General features: G+C 41.9%; 1 protein-coding gene across 1 annotated transcript in view; it reads right to left on the bottom strand.

Moving 5' to 3' along the window:
• CACNA1H (calcium voltage-gated channel subunit alpha1 H) overlaps positions 1–23,071 on the bottom strand; it is a 391,999-nt gene that overhangs the window by 6,404 nt on the left and 362,524 nt on the right. The window contains exons 28-31 of the mRNA XM_069734647.1: positions 12,969–13,102; positions 12,786–12,856; positions 4,917–4,995; positions 1,209–1,330 (exon numbers count right to left, since the gene is read on the bottom strand). Coding sequence (XP_069590748.1) covers positions 1,209–1,330; positions 4,917–4,995; positions 12,786–12,856; positions 12,969–13,102 — 406 coding nt within the window. The remainder of the gene's footprint in view (positions 1–1,208; positions 1,331–4,916; positions 4,996–12,785; positions 12,857–12,968; positions 13,103–23,071) is intronic.

Here is a 23,071-nt window from a genome sequence, read left to right as displayed (position 1 = left end):
GAAACCTAGGACATCATCGATAAGGCAGCCTACCCCTTCCTAGGAAATCTGGGATATCATAGATTACACAGCCTACCCCTTCCTAGGAAACCTAGGACATCATCGATAAGGCAGGCTACCCCTTCCTAGGAAATCTGGGATATCATAGATTACACAGCCTACCCCTTCCTAGGAAACCTAGGACATCATAGATAAGGCAGCCTACCCCTTCTTAGGAAACCCAGGATGTCATAGATAATACAGCCTACCCCTTCCTAGGAAATCTGGAATATAGACTAGCCTACTAGAAAAATACATGACATAATAGACTGTGTAGCCTCCCAGTAGTCTGGAAGCCTCATAACACCACAGCCTACCTCATTCCTGGAAACCTGTGACTAATCTAATACTATGCCCACATTATATTACTACCATGTCACAGGACAGTACTATAGATCCAGATAGCGTGTGCTCGGTGAGGTCCTCTCTGTACACTTCAGCCATGGATGACAGACGGTACGGAGGAGAAGGATCTGACTCATCCGAGCAGCCTGATGTGGAGGTGTCTTTAGGTAAATATTAATTATGTCAGTATGTTCTCATCCCCTGTTGTTTAGTAACAAAATGAATCTGCTCGTCTCTGCCCGGGCGTCAGGGAACACGTTCCTGCTGGAGATTAAGTACTTAAAGGTTCAATTTATAGAATCCTTTTATGTACATTTGGAGATAATAGAGGGGGGTCCTTTGTTTAAGGTCCTCGCCTCTTGGTCAGAAAGGTGATTGGTTACAAAGAACATCTCTCACTCTGGAGGACCTGACTTATCCTGTACTACACAGACAACCCACTGACATGAATGGAGGCTGTGTAATGCTTCATTTCACCTGCGGTGGTGCTGCTAAACACTCAGTGCCAGGTTTCCCAGCAGATCACTGCTGATCACTGGGGGGCATACTCTATGATCAGGTCATTGTCAAGGTACCATTACAAAAGATCTTTTAAAGTATCATTATCTTCATGGATAATACACACGGCAGGAGCTGGTTTAGGTCATGTTTAAGGCCGAATCATCAAAGCCTTTTTTTACAATGAAGACGACTTTGTGATCAGCCGATCGCTGCCAGTCTGAGTTATGTGATCTGTGTCAATCAGATGTTATTGTTTCTGGGGATGCGTTTTCCTTGCAGTGACCTCTGCTGGGGACATGGAGTATTCCATGCCTGCTCCTTACCTTCATGATACCGTTCCAGTTGTCTCCAGTGGAGACCCTGAAGAGTGTCAAGAAAGCCATCCCAAAGTTCTCAAACGTGGCGTGTCTGCTGAGCCCCTCGCAGGGGTTTTCTTCATTGCACACTGGAGAGAAAGGAACATTCATTAATTATTGATCATCGACTACAGATATTGACAGTACAACCAATGCAGACGTTGGAGCTTGGCGAGATAATGATGCAGTACCGCAAACAACCACAGGAGGCAGTAAGTCTTTTATTACATTGTAGACATTATGAGCTGTACACTGCTCCGGACAGGAATAGTATATACCGGGATTCACAGCCGGGCAGGAATAGTATATACCAGGATTCTTAACTGGGCAGGAATAGTATATACCAGGATTCTTAACTGGGCAGGAATAGTATATTCCGGGATTCACATCCGGGCAGGAATAGTATATACCAGGATTCTTAACCGGGCAGGAATAGTATATACCGGGATTCACATCCGGGCAGGAATAGGATATACCAGGATTCTTAACCGGGCAGGAATACTATATACCGGGATTCACAACCGGGCAGGAATAGTATATACCGGGATTCACAACCGGGCAGGAATATTATATACCGGGATTCACATCCGGGTAGGAATACTATATACCGGGATTCACATCCGGGCAGGAATACTATATACCGGGATTCACATCCGGGCAGGAATACTATATACCTGGATTCACATCCGGGTAGGAATACTATATACCGGGATTCACATCCGGGCAGAAATACTATATACCTGGATTCACATCCGGGCAGGAATACTATATACCGGGATTCACATCCGGGCAGGAATACTATATACCTGGATTTACATCCGGGTAGGAATACTATATACCGGGATTCACATCCGGGCAGGAATACTATATACCGGGATTCACAGCCGGGCAGAAATACTATATACCTGGATTCACATCCGGGTAGGAATACTATATACCGGGATTCACATCCGGGTAGGAATACTATATACCGGGATTCACATCCGGATAGGAATACTATATACCGGGATTCACATCCGGGCAGGAATACTATATACCGGGATTCACATCCGGGCAGGAATACTATATACCGGGATTCACATCCGGGCAGGAATACTATATACCGGGATTCACATCCGGGCAGGAATACTATATACTGGGATTCACATCCGGCCAGGAATAGTATATACCGGGATTCACAACCGTACTACAGTCCCAGTGTATGTAAGCCTATTGTGTACTACAGTCTCAGCGTATCTAAGCCTATCGTGTGCTACAGTCCCAGTGTATCTAAGCCTATCGTATGTTAGTTTGTGTATCTATGGCCAGACTCCATGTAGCTAAGCTCCTCGGCCTGTGGTGTTGGCATGGCGGTGGTGGCGGAGTTCTGCTCCGCAGCTCTAGCTGCTTCCTCCATCTATGACTTTTCTGCGCGGTGGTGACGTGTCCGGTGTCTTTGGCAGCCACAGCGACTCGTAAGGAGAACAGATGGTTGATGTATCTATCACATAGATCTGTGGTGTAATAAAAGTGTGGGATTCTCTGCAGTGATTGGACCGGGCCAGGAGCCGGACGGCACAGTGGAGGGCTCACACCTTCCTCCCCAAATTTTGCAGGACTTAATAAATGCAATCTACAAAGTAAAGTGCCGCTCTTCAATAATCCAGGGCTCCATTAACTTTTCATTATGGACAGGCAGACATGGCTCTCGCCAGCTCAGTAATGAGCTACTTATTTTCCAGGACTATAAATGTGCAGGAGAAGAGTCCGCGGAGGGAGAAGCTCGGAAACCTGTCAATAATTAAGGACAGTGAAGGGCAGCACCAAGCAGGAGAAAACCAATGACATTAAACCGTTCGCTGGTGCTTGGTTTCTGTGGTTAACACGTTTTATATTCTGTCCTTTGTCCATATACAAGCTTATAATCAATTAATTATTTGGCCCAATTAACACTTAACGACTGAAACATTTGTTTCATTCATGTTACGGAAATCATTTCCCTCTGATAAGATGAAGGCGCAGTTGGAGCAGCCCGAATCCAAAGTAATCAGTAATAAAAACTGAAACGCGTTTAGTGCATTGTAACCATTGACTTTGGGTCCAAGTTCATCATCCGTAGGTCATTTATGGTCTGATATAAGAAGTAGTCAGTACAACTCCAATATGCATCCTTTGGATCCAACATAATCAGACCTGAGACTTTGAAACGCGTTGTTTGCATTGTAGAAAGCTCTTTTAAGCTCAAGATTATTCTTCTAGAACCAGGATAACCTGGTTGTATACTCTGTACAGATTCACGTTTATCCCTTTAGACCTGATAAAGCCTGATAAAGTAATCAAAACAACACTAAAATGCGTTGTCAGTGGTGTATAAAGTTCTTTGGATTCATCTTCCTAGGCATAAATTAGACAGTATGACTTTGAAATACGTCTACATTGTATAGTTTTAGGCTCATCCTTCTAAACCTGGAAAAATCTGATGAAGTGATCAACAACACTGAAACGCGTTGTATGATTTGTATAGGTTTTATTTTCCGTTATAGTTCATTTTTTTTTAGAACAGGTGTAACCTAATAAAGTATTTGGTACATCACTGAAACACGTTCTAGATTTACCCTCATCCTTCTAGACCACATATAACCTGAATGATAAAGTAATATTTGCAACACTGAAATGCGTTGTCTACATTGTTTAGAGCACTCTATGATTCGAGCTTACCTCCTAAACTCAGCATATCTGATTAAACTAGACAGTATGTCAAAGTAACGCGTTGTCTACCTTGTATAGATAGGTTCAAGCTCATTCTTCTGGATCTGATTTAACCTGATAAAGTAATCAATACAACACTGAAATGCGTTGTCTACATTTTATTGTGCCCTGAGATCCTAGTTCATCCTTCTAGAACTGGAAATACCTTCATGAATTATTAAAACTCTGAAACTCGTCTACATTTTACAGACTCAATTTCACCCTTGTAGATGAGATGTGACCTGATAAAGTAATCAGCACAAAACAGAAACGCGTGGTATACATTGTGTAGAGCTCGTGTACATTAAAGTTCATCCTTATAGACCAGATGTGGTTGAATAATTTAGACACTATAACGCGATGTCTACATAATAAAGTAATCAGTACAACATTAAAACGCGTTGTGTACATTTTAGTCAATCTTCTAGACCTGGGATAACCTAATGTAATCGGTATATGAAAACGCGTTGTCTCCTTTGTGTAATGTTCCTATGGATTTGATTTTTTTTTCTAGACCTACCATACCCATCATCTGCTCACTATGTCTTCCTGCCGATGAATAGAATTTATTTTGTATGTTTTTAGGCTTTGTTGGGTAGAGAAACCGAAGGAGAACACTAGCCTCCACCTCATGCTGTCATTTTTTAATTAAGAAATGTGCTCTCGTGGGGACTTTTATTGATAACTGTTTCCGTGAGGTTCATGGAATGGATCCATTCCATGAACCTCACGGAAACAGTTAACAGCTGTGAATAATCTCAGATGTCAAAACTCACTAGAAATCCACTGATAGTGAGCAGATGTGGCTTCTAATCTTCGAATGATCAGAGAATGTTTCCTGATAGGGCTGAAACCACGCCAGCTCAAACTATTTTTACTAAACTTTTTTTTAGTATCACCGCAAGTATGCAAATCCCCAAAAATGTTGGAGATCTTTGGCTTACTCACCAAGCTTCCCGAAAAGCTCCACCCCGAGGGCGGCGTAGATGAAAAACAGGAGCATGAAAAGAAGTCCGAGGTTTCCTACCTGCCGAGGAAAGCGCAAGGCAATGTTAAAATAGACACCTCCACCTAAAACACCTACAATAATTCCATAGTGTTGTATAGACCAAGAAGATCATCTGTATAAAAATCCAGTCAGTTGGAACCACTACTGCATTGACCAGGCATTCGTGGCTGTTGGGTCAACTATGTGAAACGAGTGTAAAGGTTGCCACTGGTAAGTCATCTTTTAGTGACCCTTGTAGGAAACTCTGAGGATCACACTTGGTTACTCACTTTTTGCTTGCTATTATGATATGTCCTAGTAAGTCACTCAGTCACTCTTTGCTCAAGTTTTGAGATCACGATCGGTGAAACACTACGGCCCTGGAAGATCATTCACCACTTGATCATTCCTGGTCACCAAGTATTGATAGGTAAATTGCATCTTGGCTATCCTTGTGAAATGCCCTTAAATTTCGTCACTACTTGGTCAACCTTGTAAAGAAGCCTATGACGATCACCCCAGGGCAATCAATACTTGTCACTCCTTGTGAAGACAATCTATGGTTAATCACATCTTGGTAGCCATTATGAAATGCCATTGGCAATCTTCATTGATAAAGCGCTAAATGATCCACCTTGTGAGATGACCTTGGAGATTACCATTGGCAGATCAACATTGGGAAGTCACTTTTGTGAAACGTGCTCAAAGGTCGCCATTGATAAATTACTACTTGATCACCTGATTGGTAATTGCTTCATGGTCACCCTTGTGAAATAACCTTTAATATCACCATTGGTCACGCATATAAGAAGCTCTTGAAGGTGACCTTGGGTAATCAATACTTGTCACTATTGTGAAGATCACCATTGATTAATCATTTCTTAGTCATCATTATGAAATCTCCTTGGGAGTCTCCACTGGGAAATCACTAAATGGTCTCCATTGGTTAATATTTTCCTGGTTACCATTGTGACACCCCCTTAATCCTCACCATTGGTAAATAATTTCTTGATCACCCTTCAAAAATGCCCTTGAAGCTCACTAGCTCACTGTTGATTAATCACTACTCAAGAAAATGTTTCCTCTCTGGCGAGTTTCTTGTGCTGTGTGTGTCTACGTGCATGATGCCAGAATGTCTTGAATTATCATGATCATTTGGAGTCCTTATCTAAATTTGTATAAAAGTGACGGTGGACTCATCTGTAGGTAGATCACTTTGGCTAGTCACTACTTGGTCACAGTTCAGAAGCTCACTTCTCGATCACCACTGGTTGGTCACTCCTTGGTCTTGGTGCAATTCTGCTAGATAACACTTGTAAAAAGCCAAGGACACTCAACCGAATGAAGCCACTTTTGGTCAACCAACACCTTGGAGAACTGTTGTTGAGTAACTTTTGAGATCCCCAATGGTAACTCACTAATTGAATCGATCCATGTGATCATTGACATCATAGCACCATGGGCAAAGCCTTGTAAACATAGAAGGCAGTTATATGTCCACCATCGGGCCATCCTCTCATAATTGCTGCTAGTCATAGTCAATGTGGACCCTGACCACTATACCTAAGTACCATGACCTAGATCAAGTGGCTTGTTCGTCCTTCCAGCCTTTATTCTGGTGTTGAAGGCCATTGGTCTACAGATGTAAAAGTTAACCCCCCACCGCCACCCCTTAATCTTTGTTCAGGTCACCAACCCTGTAAACTAAAAAAGTTTCCTTCAACAGCTGTAGAGATCAATCCTTTCTGGTATTAATATCTGGAAACCTTTTTGTCGCAATGTGATTAATACTTCAGAAGATGAACACGATAATGGACAGAATGACAACAAAGGTCAGAAAGGTCTCACGGGATGATGGAGTTTGTTTCAGAAAAGTCAACTTTCTGCCAATAACGGTGAAGTTTAGACGTTTTTTGATGAAACGAAGAGTTCAGGTCCGGTGAGTGAAGGACAGCTCTCGTATATTCCTCCACTAGTTCCGGGCTTAATAAGATGATTGCCGAGGAAGCAAGCGGTCGTCCGTCTGAATTCACTTGATATTCATTGAGGGAGTCCACCAAGAGATGTGCTATTACCACAGCTAATTTAGTTGTATAGTGCAAACCAGCAGGACGGCTCAAGGACTCTGAAGAAAGATGACGGCCGTGGAGACGTCCTCATCCGTGCATGCTAATGAACAAGAGCTAAAAAGTGTTCACCTGACACTGACACGAGGCTCCAGAGAGGAGAATTAAGGACCTGAATATACAGATGTGTTATCAACTGCAGGACTATTGACTTATCGGAAAATCGACGCTCCGCACCCAATTATATCTGACACTGACTATTCATGATGTTCCAAGGATGGAAGCAAGGTTGTAAGTCAGGTAAACGTCACTGGGCTGGGTGTTAGTATACAGTACGGAATAATGACACTAGGGGTACGGGATAATGACGCTAGGGGTACAGGATGACACTGATAATTGGGGTACAGGATACTGACACTTGGGGTACAGGGTAATAACGCTGACACTCGGGGTACAGGGTAATGACGGTGACACTCGGGGTACAGGGTAATGACACTGACACTCGGGGTACAGGATAATGACGCTGACACTCGGGGTACAGGATAATGACGCTGACACTCGGGGTACAGGATAATGACACTGACACTCGGGGTACAGGGTAATGACGGTGACACTCGGGGTACAGGGTAATGACACTGACACTCGGGGTACAGGGTAATGACGCTGACACTCGGGGTACAGGATAATGACGCTGACACTCGGGGTGCAGGGTACTGATGCTGACCCTTGTGTCTTCCCTGGATAGAGCAGGGGGCACTATATGGAGGGTTGTGATATTTAGACCCCTGGCATATTTTAGTGACTCTTGAGCTGTGATGGCAGTGATCATTTTGCTCCGTTGCCGGCTCGTTTGCACTTCCCGCCAGCACTGTGACCAGTTCTTATGCCACCTAGCTGGGCACACGTCCTCCTTACGGCATCATGAGAGCGTCCCACGCTGCGTGTTGGCAGGTATTCACACGTCACCACAGTGTGGACTGCAGACATAATGTCCCTCGCTGGCAGAGGAGTGCCGGAGGCGGGTACTGGCTTCCTAATTTTGCACATCTCTCCTGATTATCGTCACATCCATTATTTGTGCACCATCAGCCCACACCGCGGCATGTCAGCCATGCGAGCACATAATACCCAGGGAGGCCTGTCAGGAAGGATTTCTCAGGACGCTGTACAAGTGCCAACTAATGGAAGGGCAGGAGCGCCACAGTCTTGTGCTCCAGCTGCTCCTGGCTCAGTGATACTACATGTCAGCTCTCCTGGCTGTGTCTGCTTTACCGCTTTCTAAGGTTCCTGAATGGCAGCGGTGTGTGTGCCCGCTTTATGACGCACTGGCATGTGTTGGCGGCATACACTGGGGAATCCTGTCTATATCCCTGACATGGACGACTAATGACCGATCCCTTATAGAGTCAGAGTCTGGGCCCCATTATGTGATATTATATGGATATTACTGTAGTAGCATTATTTAGGCGCTCTGTGTGAATACCTTGGGTAATATACCGATATATGTGGATTTTGTGTTATATTTTATGCAGTATATGGTGAAACTATATATAAACTATATGGTTTTACCATTTGGGAACTATATGATGGTGTTTTTTTTTTGCAGTGTTCTATAGTTGGGGCAAATAATGCCGTATATGATGATATTTGAGTATTTCACGTGCTATAACCTAGCAGTATATTGCGGTATCACTTATCACCTTACACTATTGTTTGTGCCTCTGTGTACTATGCACAATATAGTGATGTTATTTGGGTATAATTTAAGCAGTATATGGTACAATATATAGATATTACATGGTTTTATAATTTGAGCACTGTATGGCAGTATTTCACATTTTTTCTCTATTGTTTTTGAGAACTTTATTGCACTTTTTAACTGTGCTGTATAATTATAATAACACTACTGTTTGTGCTTTGGTTTTCTCACCTATTATCTCTCTGCACTATCAAATATTTTACCATTACTGATCTCGATTTACCCTTAAATTGGTAGAAACCCTCCAAAAAACAAATTCTTACATGACCTGATAACCAGTAGGAGGATCCTGAATGGCTGGGGGTCCTAACTCAATAATAGATCTCAGCAGCAGGAATCAACTCGGAATATATGGGGGGAGGGGGGGGAATCACTTCTTGGCGGACACAGGCCTGCAGCAGGTGAAGGGTTAATGTCTCAGCTCTTTCCCATGCACATCTTGATGCAGACAGCATCTCTCTGCATATTTGTAATGTGAATTATATCATTCCTGAGATAATCCAGTCTACCAGAACTGATCCACAAGCGGATGCTACGGGAATCCGAAAAGAGGAGAGGGTGTATCCTGCTCCCGGGTGATGTGATCCGAAATATGCAATGTCCCTTTAAATGACGATGGTAGCAAGAGCTAATCAAAAGTAGGAAGGCTGTAAAGGGTTAAGTAGCAGATGGTGATGAGTTACTTCCAACGTCTTCGCCTCCAGGACGATGTCTATTCCTTATAAAGATGAAATTTGGCCTGCGTTGGTCTTTTCGCTTTCTGCCCTCGCTCTGGCCCAGGAAATCTACCAAGAGTTTACACAAAGACGTCTTAACTTAATAGAAATAAGTCTTCAAGCAGAACTAAAAATAGTGATTGTCGGAGCGTGGCACCAGGGAGTATTTGTGGAAATCCTTAGGAATTTGGGGAGCGTCCATGGATACAGCGTCAGCAAACACAGACAACGCCGTCATCTATTGTGATCCAAAATATATAAGGAAAGGGGCTCTCTGTTTTCAGCAAAAAATGGCCAAAGGAAATGAGGTAAAATAGTAAAACACATTATACCTGTAAAACATATCGCAATGACCCTGTAACCAGCGCTTACGCCTCATCTAATTACTATAATACCGCCCACTATATGCAAGGATATACTCCCTAAAATACTGCTAGGGAGAATATCCCCTCTATTCAAGAATATAACTACTATAATACTGCCCCTATGTACAAGAATATAACTACTATAATACTGCCCCTATATTCAAGAATATAACTACTATAATACTGCTCCTATGTACAAGAATATAACTACTATATTACTGCTCCTATGTACAAGAATATAACTACTATAATACTGCCCCTATGTACAAGAATATAACTACTATAATACTGCCTCCTATGTACAAGAATATAACTACTATAATACTGCTCCTATGTACCAGAATATAACTACTATAATACTGCTCCTATGTACAAGAATATAACTACTATAATACTGCTCCTATGTACAAGAATATAACTACTATAATACTGCCTCTATGTACAAGAATATAACTACTATAATACTGCCTCCTATGTACAAGAATATAACTACTATAATGCTGCCCCTACGTACAAGAATATAACTACTATAATACTGCTCCTATGTACAAGAATATAACTACTATAATACTGCCCCTATATTCAAGAATATAACTACTATAATACTGCTCCTATGTACAAGAATATAACTACTATATTACTGCTCCTATGTACAAGAATATAACTACTATAATACTGCCCCTATGTACAAGAATATAACTACTATAATACTGCCTCCTATGTACAAGAATATAACTACTATAATGCTGCCCCTACGTACAAGAATATAACTACTATAATACTGCCTCCTATGTACAAGAATATAACTACTATAATACTGCCTCCTATGTACAAGAATATAACTACTATAATGCTGCCCCTACGTACAAGAATATAACTACTATAATACTGCCCCTATGTACAAGAATATAACTAATAATAATAATAATAATAATAATTTTATTTATATAGCGCCAACATATTCCGCAGCGCTTTACAAATTATAGAGGGGACTTGTACAGACAATAGACATTACAGCATAACAGAAATACAGTTCAAAACAGATACCAGGAGGAGTGAGGGCCCTGCTCGCAAGCTTACAAACTATGGGGAAAAGGGGAGACACGAGAGGTGGATGGTAACAATTGCTTTAGTTATTCGGACCAGCTATAGTGTAAGGCTCAGGTGTTCATGTAAAGCTGCATGAACCAGTTAACTGCCTAAGTATGTAGCAGTACAGACACAGAGGGCTAATACTGCATAAAGTGTATGAGAACATGATGCGAGGAACCTTTTTTTTTTTTTTTTTTTTTTTATTATAAATAGGCCACACAGGGATCGTTAGGTTAATGCATTGAGGCGGTAGGCCAGTCTGAACAAATGAGTTTTTAGGGCACGCTTAAAACTGTGGGGATTGGGGATTAATCGTATTAACCTAGGTAGTGCATTCCAAAGAATCGGCGCAGCACGTGTAAAGTCTTGGAGACGGGAGTGGGAGGTTCTGATTATTGAGGATGCTAACCTGAGGTCATTAGCGGAGCGGAGGGCACGGGTAGGGTGGTAGACTGATACCAGGGAGGAGATGTAGGGTGGTGCTGAGCCATGGAGTGCTTTGTGGATGAGGGTAGTAGTTTTGTACTGGATTCTGGAGTGGATGGGTAGCCAGTGTAATGACTGGCACAGGGTAGAGGCATCGGTGTAACGGTTGGTGAGGAATATGATCCTGGCTGCAGCATTCAGGACAGATTGGAGCGGGGAGAGTTTTGCAAGAGGGAGACCGATTAGTAGAGAGTTACAATACTCCAGACGAGAATGAATAAGTGAAACAGTCAGAGTTTTTGCAGAGTCGAAATTAAGAAAAGGGCGAATTCTAGAAATGTTTTTGAGATGCAGGTAAGAAGAGCGAGCCAGTGATCGGATGTAGGGGGTGAATGAAAGGTCAGAATCAAGGATGACCCCAAGGCAGCGGGCATGTTGCTTTGGAGTAATGGTGGAACCGCACACGGAGATGGCAATGTCAGGCAAAGGTAGGTTAGTAGAGGGAGAGAACACGAGGAGTTCAGTTTTTGACAGGTTTAGTTTCAGATAGAGGGAGGACATGATGTTAGAGACAGCGGTAAGACAATCACTGGTGTTTTCTAAAAAGGTCGGTGTGATATCGGGAGCAGAAGTGTATAATTGGGTGTCGTCAGCATAGAGATGGTACTGGAAACCAAATCTACTAACTACTATATTACTGCTCCTATGTACAAGAATATAACTACTATAATACTGCCCCTATGTACAAGAATATAACTACTATAATACTGCCTCCTATGTACAAGAATATAACTACTATATTACTGCTCCTATGTACAAGAATATAACTACTATAATACTGCCCCTATGTACAAGAATATAACTACTATAATACTGCTCCTATGTACAAGAATATAACTACTATAATACTGCTCCTATGTACAAGAATATAACTACTATAATACTGCTCCTATGTACAAGAATATAATTACTATAATACTGCCCCTATACACAAGAATATAACCACTATAATACTGCTCCTATGTACAAGAATATAACTACTATAATACTGCCCCCATATACAAGAATATAACTACTATAATACTGCCGACTATGTACAAGAATATAACTACTATAATACTGCTCCTATGTACAAGAATATAACTACTATAATACTGCCCCTATGTACAAGAATATAACTACTATAATACTGCTCCTATGTACAAGAATATAACTACTATAATACTGCTCCTATGTACAAGAATATAACTACTATAATACTGCCCCTATGTACAAGAATATAAGTACTATAATACTGCCAATATGTGCAATGATAGAACTCTTATACTCTTGCTACATACATGTATATGCAGAACAGCGCTGTGTCGTGTCTTGGTGGCATTATGGGTGTGTTATTGCTGGTTACCTGCGGCAGGGCCTGGACCACTGTATCCAGCAGAGCTCGCATTCCTGTTGCCATCTTTAAAAGCTTCAGGACTACAAGGATAAGCAGACACGCGGTTATGTAGACACATGACAGTCATCAGATTATGTGTTCCCCCAGTTAGTACAGGGGGATTACTGTAAGGTGTAGTATCGGGGGTCTCACCTCGCGCGATCCTCAGCACCCTCATGATGCGGATGATAGTGGGATTGATGGGAAGGGAGGCGTTGATTTCGATCTCCTCCAATGTGATGCCCATGATGGAGAGCAGGACTATGGCCAGGTCCAGCTGGTTCCACCTGCAAGCGATATAAGCGACATATAGATTTTAGAAACTGTCCCCATCACGGCTCCCACATGGGGGCGACATCCAACCCAAACGGCAAATCTGACCCGATGTGCAGAAATACGACATGGATGTTGTGTCCGGAAAGTCTCTGCCCCTTATAAAGCATAAGGCCCAGTGACGCATATAAGGCCTGGAGTGGGCAGCAAACCACCGGACCACCAGGTATGCACATGCTTTCCTCCACCGGACCACCAGGTATGCACATGTTTTCCTCCACCGGACCACTAGGTATGCACATGTTTTCCTACACCGGACCACCAGGTATGCACATGCTTTCCTACACCGGACCACCAGATATGCACATGCTTTCCTACACCGGACCACCAGGTATGCACATGCTTTCCTACACCGGACCACCAGGTATGCACATGCTTTCCTACACCGGACCACCAGGTATGCACATGCTTTCCTACACCGGACCACCAGGTATGCACATGTTTTCCTCCACCGGACCACCAGGTATGCACATGTTTTCCTACACCGGACCACTAGGTATGCACATGTTTTCCTACACCGGACCACTAGGTATGCACATGTTTTCCTACACCGGACCGCCAGATATGCACATGCTTTCCTACACCGGACCACCAGGTATGCACATGCTTTCCTACACCGGACCACCAGGTATGCACATGCTTTCCTACACCGGACCACCAGGTATGCACATGCTTTCCTACACCGGACCACTAGGTATGCACATGTTTTCCTACACCGGACCACTAGGTATGCACATGTTTTCCTACACCGGACCACCAGATATGCACATGCTTTCCTACACCGGACCACCAGGTATGCACATGCTTTCCTACACCGGACCACCAGGTATGCACATGCTTTCCTACACCGGACCACCAGGTATGCACATGCTTTCCTACACCGGACCACCAGGTATGCACATGTTTTCCTCCACCGGACCACCAGGTATGCACATGTTTTCCTACACCGGACCACTAGGTATGCACATGTTTTCCTACACCGGACCACTAGGTATGCACATGTTTTCCTACACCGGACCACCAGATATGCACATGCTTTCCTACACCGGACCACCAGGTATGCACATGCTTTCCTACACCGGACCACCAGGTATGCACATGTTTTCCTACACCGGACCACCAGGCATGCACATGTTTTCCTACACCGGACCACCAGATATGCACATGCTTTCCTACACCGGACCACCAGGTATGCACATGCTTTCCTACACCGGACCACCAGATATGCACATGCTTTCCTACACCGGACCACCAGGTATGCACATGCTTTCCTACACCGGACCACCAGGTATGCACATGCTTTCCTACACCGGACCACCAGGTAGTATGCACATGCTTTCCTACACCGGACCACCAGGTATGCACATGCTTTCCTACACCGGACCACCAGGTATTCACATGCTTTCCTACACCGGACCACCAGGTATGCACATGCTTTCCTACACCGGACCACCAGGTATGCACATGCTTTCCTACACCGGACCACCAGGTATGCACATGTTTTCCTACACCGGACCGCCAGATATGCACATGCTTTCCTACACCGGACCACCAGGTATGCACATGCTTTCCTACACCGGACCACCAGGTATGCACATGCTTTCCTACACCGGACCACCAGGTATGCACATGCTTTCCTACACCGGACCACTAGGTATGCACATGTTTTCCTACACCGGACCACTAGGTATGCACATGTTTTCCTACACCGGACCACCAGATATGCACATGCTTTCCTACACCGGACCACCAGGTATGCACATGCTTTCCTACACCGGACCACCAGGTATGCACATGCTTTCCTACACCGGACCACCAGGTATGCACATGCTTTCCTACACCGGACCACCAGGTATGCACATGTTTTCCTCCACCGGACCACCAGGTATGCACATGTTTTCCTACACCGGACCACTAGGTATGCACATGTTTTCCTACACCGGACCACTAGGTATGCACATGTTTTCCTACACCGGACCACCAGATATGCACATGCTTTCCTACACCGGACCACCAGGTATGCACATGCTTTCCTACACCGGACCACCAGGTATGCACATGTTTTCCTACACCGGACCACCAGGCATACACATGTTTTCCTACACCGGACCACCAGATATGCACATGCTTTCCTACACCGGACCACCAGGTATGCACATGCTTTCCTACACCGGACCACCAGATATGCACATGCTTTCCTACACCGGACCACCAGGTATGCACATGCTTTCCTACACCGGACCACCAGGTATGCACATGCTTTCCTACACCGGACCACCAGGTAGTATGCACATGCTTTCCTACACCGGACCACCAGGTATGCACATGCTTTCCTACACCGGACCACCAGGTATTCACATGCTTTCCTACACCGGACCACCAGGTATGCACATGCTTTCCTACACCGGACCACCAGGTATGCACATGCTTTCCTACACCGGACCACCAGGTATGCACATGTTTTCCTACACCGGACCACCAGATATGCACATGCTTTCCTACACCGGACCACCAGGTATGCACATGCTTTCCTACACCGGACCACCAGGTATGCACATGCTTTCCTACACCGGACCACCAGGTATGCACATGCTTTCCTACACCGGACCACCAGGTATGCACATACTTTCCTACACGGGACACTGTTTATAGAACGGTTCTGACGCTGTTTATAGCGGAACGGTTCTGACACTTTATAGCAGAACGGTTCTGACACTTTATAGCAGAACGGTTCTGACACTGTTTATAGGAGAACGGTTCTGACACTGTTTATAGGAGAACGGTTCTGACACTGTTTATAGGGGAACGGTTCTTACGCTGTTTATAGGAGAACGGTTCTGACACTTTATAGCAGAACGGTTCTGACACTGTTTATAGGAGAACGGTTCTGACACTGTTTATAGGAGAACGGTTCTGACACTGTTTATAGGAGAACGGTTCTGACACTGTTTATAGGAGAACGGTTCTGACACTGTTTATAGGAGAACGGTTCTGACACTGGTTATAGGGAAAGGTTCTGACACTGTTTATAGGAGAACGGTTCTGACACTGTTTATAGGAGAACGGTTCTGACACTGTTTATAGGAGAACGGTTCTGACACTGTTTATAGGAGAACGGTTCTGACACTGTTTATAGGGGAACGGTTCTGACACTGTTTATAGGAGAACGGTTCTGACACTGTTTATAGGAGAACGGTTCTGACGCTGTTTATAGGAGAACGGTTCTGACGCTGTTTATAGGAGAACGGTTCTGACGCGGTTTAAGGGGAACGGTTCTGACTCTGTTTATAGGGGATCGGTTCTGACACTGTTTATAGGGGAACGGTTCTGACGCTGTTTATAGGGGAACGGTTCTGACGCTGTTTATAGGAGAACGGTTCTGACGCTGTTTATAGGAGAACGGTTCTGACACTTTATAGCAGAACGGTTCTGACACTGTTTATAGGAGAACGGTTCTGACACTGTTTATAGGAGAACGGTTCTGACACTGTTTATAGGAGAACGGTTCTGACACTTTATAGCAGAACGGTTCTGACACTGTTTATAGGAGAACGGTTCTGACACTGTTTATAGGAGAACGGTTCTGACACTGTTTATAGGAGAACGGTTCTGACACTTTATAGCAGAACGGTTCTGACACTGTTTATAGGAGAACGGTTCTGACACTGTTTATAGGAGAACGGTTCTGACACTTTATAGCAGAACGGTTCTGACACTGTTTATAGGAGAACGGTTCTGACACTGTTTATAGGAGAACGGTTCTGACACTGTTTGTAGGAGAACGGTTCTGACACTGTTTGTAGGAGAACGGTTCTGACGCTGTTTATAGGAGAACGGTTCTGACGCTGTTTATAGGGGAACGGTTCTGACACTTTATAGCAGAACGGTTCTGACACTGTTTATAGGAGAACGGTTCTGACACTGTTTATAGGGGAACGGTTCTGACACTGTATATTGGGGAACGGTTCTGACGCTGTTTATAGGAGAACGGTTCTGACACTGTTTATAGGGGAACGGTTCTGACACTGTATATTGGGGAACGGTTCTGACACTGTTTATAGGAGAACGGTTCTGACACTGTTTATAGGAGAACGGTTCTGACACTGGTTATAGGGGAATGGTTCTGACACTGTTTATAGGAGAACGGTTCTGACACTGTTTATAGGAGAACGGTTCTGACACTGTTTATAGGAGAACGGTTCTGACACTGTTTATAGGAGAACGGTTCTGACACTGTTTATAGGAGAACGGTTCTGACACTGGTTATAGGGGAACGGTTCTGACACTGTTTATAGGAGAACGGTTCTGACACTGTTTATAGGAGAACGGTTCTGACACTGTTTATAGGAGAACGGTTCTGACACTGTTTATAGGAGAACGGTTCTGACACTGGTTATAGGGGAACGGTTCTGACACTGTTTATAGGAGAACGGTTCTGACACTGTTTATAGGAGAACGGTTCTGACACTGTTTATAGGAGAACGGTTCTGACACTGTTTATAGGAGAACGGTTCTGACACTTTATAGCAGAACGGTTCTGACACTGTTTATAGGGGAACGGTTCTGACACTGTATATTGGGGAACGGTTCTGACGCTGTTTATAGGGGAACGGTTCTGACACTGTTTATAGGAGAACGGTTCTGACACTGTTTATAGGAGAACGGTTCTGACACTGTTTATAGGAGAACGGTTCTGACACTGTTTATAGGAGAACGGTTCTGACACTGTTTATAGGAGAACGGTTCTGACACTGTTTATAGGAGAACGGTTCTGACACTGTTTATAGGAGAACGGTTCTGACACTGTTTATAGGAGAACGGTTCTGACACTGTTTATAGGAGAACGGTTCTGACACTGTTTATAGGAGAACGGTTCTGACACTGTATATTGGGGAACGGTTCTGACACTGTTTATAGGAGAACGGTTCTGACGCTGTTTATAGGGGAACGGTTCTGACACTGTATATTGGGGAACGGTTCTGACACTGTTTATAGGAGAACGGTTCTGACACTGTATATTGGGGAACGGTTCTGACGCTGTTTATAGGGGAACGGTTCTGACACTTTATAGCAGAACGGTTCTGACACTGTTTATAGGAGAACGGTTCTGACACTTTATAGCAGAACGGTTCTGACACTGTTTATAGGAGAACGGTTCTGACACTGTTTATAGGAGAACGGTTCTGACGCTGTTTATAGGAGAACGGTTCTGACACTGTATATTGGGGAACGGTTCTGACACTGGTTCACGGCCTCTTTTCTGACACTGTTATAGGGGAATTTACATTAAAATATGTCAAGTCTACCTGAAAAATAATTCTTTGGCCACCATTGATTCTATCCCATAAAGATTGATAGTTGACTTTCAAGTACTGAAAAATCCACCCACAGCGCGGTCATATAATTGTGATGGGCTCGACGTTACTAATACCGCGGTTTTCATCATTTATAGTTGCTGTAGGTGACGGCAGTAATGTCCTGTAGGTTGGGATTATCCCAGTGTTACTCGTCTCACTTTACAAAGCTCCAGTATTTATTCTCAGCATTTACCGTCTCAAGGTGCCTTTCCGCATCCACTAAACCCCCTGGCTCAGTGCGGCACCGCCATCCTCTGCTCTGCAGTATAACCGCTCAGGGTTGATTTGGATAATAAAAAGGTTAGTGACTCATGGCATCTCCCCGGGCACAGGCAGCTCTGATGATATCCTCTCAGCTTTACAAAGCGCTCAGTACCATATAAATTGTATTCATTGGTAATAGAGGCATAAAGAAGCCACAATATGGAGGGACGGGGACCCCTGCAGCGCTGCGTAGGGCAAAAAGAGAGGGGGACAATGCTGCAGCGCTGATTACCTGAAGACCACACGTCAGAACATTCATGGCCGGAAGTCACAGCTAACTACTCTGTGCTGAGATCAGCAGCCCTGGGGCACTGATTATCATAGAGGAACAGAGAACTTATCACACAGGTATTCAGCTCACTATGTTATGCAATCTCCAATCACGAAATTATAGTAGACTACAGTGTCAGAATACTAAGAGTAATGCCAGTCATGTAAATGAAAATCCTCAAAACATTTTTATTCTTGTACGTAGGGGCAGTATTATAGTAGTTATATACCTGTACATAGGGGCAGTATTATAGTAGTTATATTCTTGTACATAGGAGCAGTATTATAGTAGTTATATTTCTGTATACAGGTGGCAGTATTATAGTAGTTATATTTCTGTACATAGGGGGCAGTATTATAGTAGTTATATTTCTGTACACAGGTGGCAGTATTATAGTAGTTATATTTCTGTACATAGGGGGCGGTATTATAGTAGTTATATTTCTGTACATAGGGGGCAGTATTATAGTAGTTATATTTCTGTACACAGGTGGCAGTATTATAGTAGTTATATTCTTGTACATAGGGGGCAGTATTATAGTAGTTATATTTCTGTACATAGGGGCAGTATTATAGTAGTTATATTCTTGTACATAGGGGCAGTATTATAGTAGTTATATTCTTGTACATAGGGGCAGTATTATAGTAGTTATATTCTTGTACATAGGGAGCAGTATTATAGTAGTTACATTCTTGTACATATGGAGCAGTATTATAGTAGTTATATTCTTGTACATAGGGAGCAGTATTATAGTAGTTATATTCTTGTCCATAGGGGCAGTATTATAGTAGTTATATTCTTGTACATAGGGAGCAGTATTATAGTAGTTATATTCTTGTACATAGGGAGCAGTATTATAGTAGTTATATTCTTGTATGTAGGAGCAGTATTATAAGTAGTTATATTCCTGTACATAGGGGCAGTATTATAGTAGCTATATTCTTGTACATAGGAGCAGTATTATAGTAGTTATATTCTTGTACATAGGAGCAGTATTATAGCAGTTATATTCTTGTACATAGGGGGCAGTGTTATATTCTTGTACATAGGGTCAGTATTATAGTAGCTATATTCTTGTACATAGGAGCAGTATTATAGTAGTTATATTCTTGTACATAGGAGCAGTATTATAGTAGTTATATTCTTGTACATAGAAGCAGTATTATAGTAGTTATATTCTTGTACACAGGGAGCAGTATTATAGTAGTTATAGTCTTGTGCATAGGGAGCAGTATTATAGTAGTTATATTCTTGTCCATAGGGGCAGTATTATAGTAGTTATATTCTTGTACATAGGGAGCAGTATTATAGTAGTTATATTCTTGTACATAGGGAGCAGTATTATGGTAGTTATATTCTTGTATGTAGGAGCAGTATTATAAGTAGTTATATTCCTGTACATAGGGGCAGTATTATAGTAGCTATATTCTTGTACATAGGGGGCAGTGTTATATTCTTGTACATAGGGTCAGTATTATAGTAGCTATATTCTTGTACATAGGAGCAGTATTATAGTAGTTATATTCTTGTACATAGGGAGCAGTATTATAATAGTTATATTCTTGTACATAGGGGCAGTATTATAGTAGTTATATTCTTGTACATAGGGAGCAGTATTATAGTAGTTATATTCTTGTACATAGGAGCAGTATTATAGTAGTTATATTCTTGTACATAGGGGCAGTATTATAGTAGCTATATTCTTGTACATAGGAGCAGTATTATAGTAGCTATATTCTTGTACATAGGAGCAGTATTATAGTAGTTATATTCTTGTACATAGGAGCAGTATTATAGTAGTTATATTCTTGTACATAGGGAGCAGTATTATAGTAGTTATATTCTTGTACATAGGAGCAGTATTATAGTAGCTATATTCTTGTACATAGGAGCAGTATTATAGTAGCTATATTCTTGTACATAGGAGCAGTATTATAGTAGTTATATTCTTGTACATAGGGGCAGTATTATAGTAGTTATATTCTTGTACATAGGAGCAGTATTATAGTAGTTATATTTCTGTACACAGGTGGCAGTATTATAGTAGTTATATTTCTGTACACAGGTGGCAGTATTATAGTAGTTATATTTCTGTACATAGGGGGCAGTATTATAGTAGTTATATTTCTGTACACAGGTGGCAGTATTATAGTAGTTATATTTCTGTACATAGGGGGCAGTATTATAGTAGTTATATTTCTGTACACAGGTGGCAGTATTATAGTAGTTATATTTCTGTACATAGGGGCCAGTATTATAGTAGTTATATTCTTGTACATAGGGGGCAGTATTATAGTAGTTATATTTCTGTACATAGGGGCAGTATTATAGTAGTTATATTCTTGTACATAGGGAGCAGTATTATAGTAGTTATATTCTTGTCCATAGGGGCAGTATTATAGTAGCTATATTCTTGTACATAGGAGCAGTATTATAGTAGTTATATTCTTGTACATAGGAGCAGTATTATAGTAGTTATATTCTTGTACATAGAAGCAGTATTATAGTAGTTATATTCTTGTACATAGGGAGCAGTATTATAGTAGTTATAGTCTTGTGCATAGGGAGCAGTATTATAGTAGTTATATTCTTGTCCATAGGGGCAGTATTATAGTAGTTATATTCTTGTACATAGGGAGCAGTATTATAGTAGTTATATTCTTGTACATAGGGAGCAGTATTATGGTAGTTATATTCTTGTATGTAGGAGCAGTATTATAAGTAGTTATATTCCTGTACATAGGGGCAGTATTATAGTAGCTATATTCTTGTACATAGGGGGCAGTGTTATATTCTTGTACATAGGGTCAGTATTATAGTAGCTATATTCTTGTACATAGGAGCAGTATTATAGTAGTTATATTCTTGTACATAGGGAGCAGTATTATAATAGTTATATTCTTGTACATAGGGGCAGTATTATAGTAGTTATATTCTTGTACATAGGGAGCAGTATTATAGTAGTTATATTCTTGTACATAGGAGCAGTATTATAGTAGTTATATTCTTGTACATAGGGGCAGTATTATAGTAGCTATATTCTTGTACATAGGAGCAGTATTATAGTAGCTATATTCTTGTACATAGGAGCAGTATTATAGTAGTTATATTCTTGTACATAGGAGCAGTATTATAGTAGTTATATTCTTGTACATAGGGAGTAGTATTATAGTAGTTATATTCTTGTACATAGGAGCAGTATTATAGTAGCTATATTCTTGTACATAGGAGCAGTATTATAGTAGCTATATTCTTGTACATAGGAGCAGTATTATAGTAGTTATATTCTTGTACATAGGGGCAGTATTATAGTAGTTATATTCTTGTACATAGGAGCAGTATTATAGTAGTTATATTTCTGTACACAGGTGGCAGTATTATAGTAGTTATATTTCTGTACACAGGTGGCAGTATTATAGTAGTTATATTTCTGTACATAGGGGGCAGTATTATAGTAGTTATATTTCTGTACACAGGTGGCAGTATTATAGTAGTTATATTTCTGTACATAGGGGGCAGTATTATAGTAGTTATATTTCTGTACACAGGTGGCAGTATTATAGTAGTTATATTTCTGTACATAGGGGCCAGTATTATAGTAGTTATATTCTTGTACATAGGGGGCAGTATTATAGTAGTTATATTTCTGTACATAGGGGCAGCATTATAGTAGTTATATTCTTGTATATAGGGAGCAGTATTATAGTAGTTATATTTCTGTACATAGGAGCAGTATTATAGTAGTTATATTTCTGTAGACAGGTGGCAGTATTATAGTAGTTATATTTCTGTACACATGTGGCAGTATTATAGTAGTTATATTTCTGTACACAGGTGGCAGTATTATAGTAGTTATATTTCTGTACATAGGAGGCAGTATTATAGTAGTTATATTCTTGTACATAGGGGGCAGTATTATAGTTGTTATATTTCTGTACATAGGGGCAGTATTATAGTAGTTATATTCTTGTACATAGGGAGCAGTATTATAGTAGTTATATTTCTGTACATAGGAGCAGTATTATAGTAGT

The sequence above is a fragment of the Ranitomeya imitator genome, chromosome 7 (assembly GCF_032444005.1).
Source record: "Ranitomeya imitator isolate aRanImi1 chromosome 7, aRanImi1.pri, whole genome shotgun sequence".
Lineage (NCBI taxonomy): Eukaryota > Metazoa > Chordata > Amphibia > Anura > Dendrobatidae > Ranitomeya > Ranitomeya imitator.
This window is presented reverse-complemented; position numbering and strand designations above follow the sequence as displayed.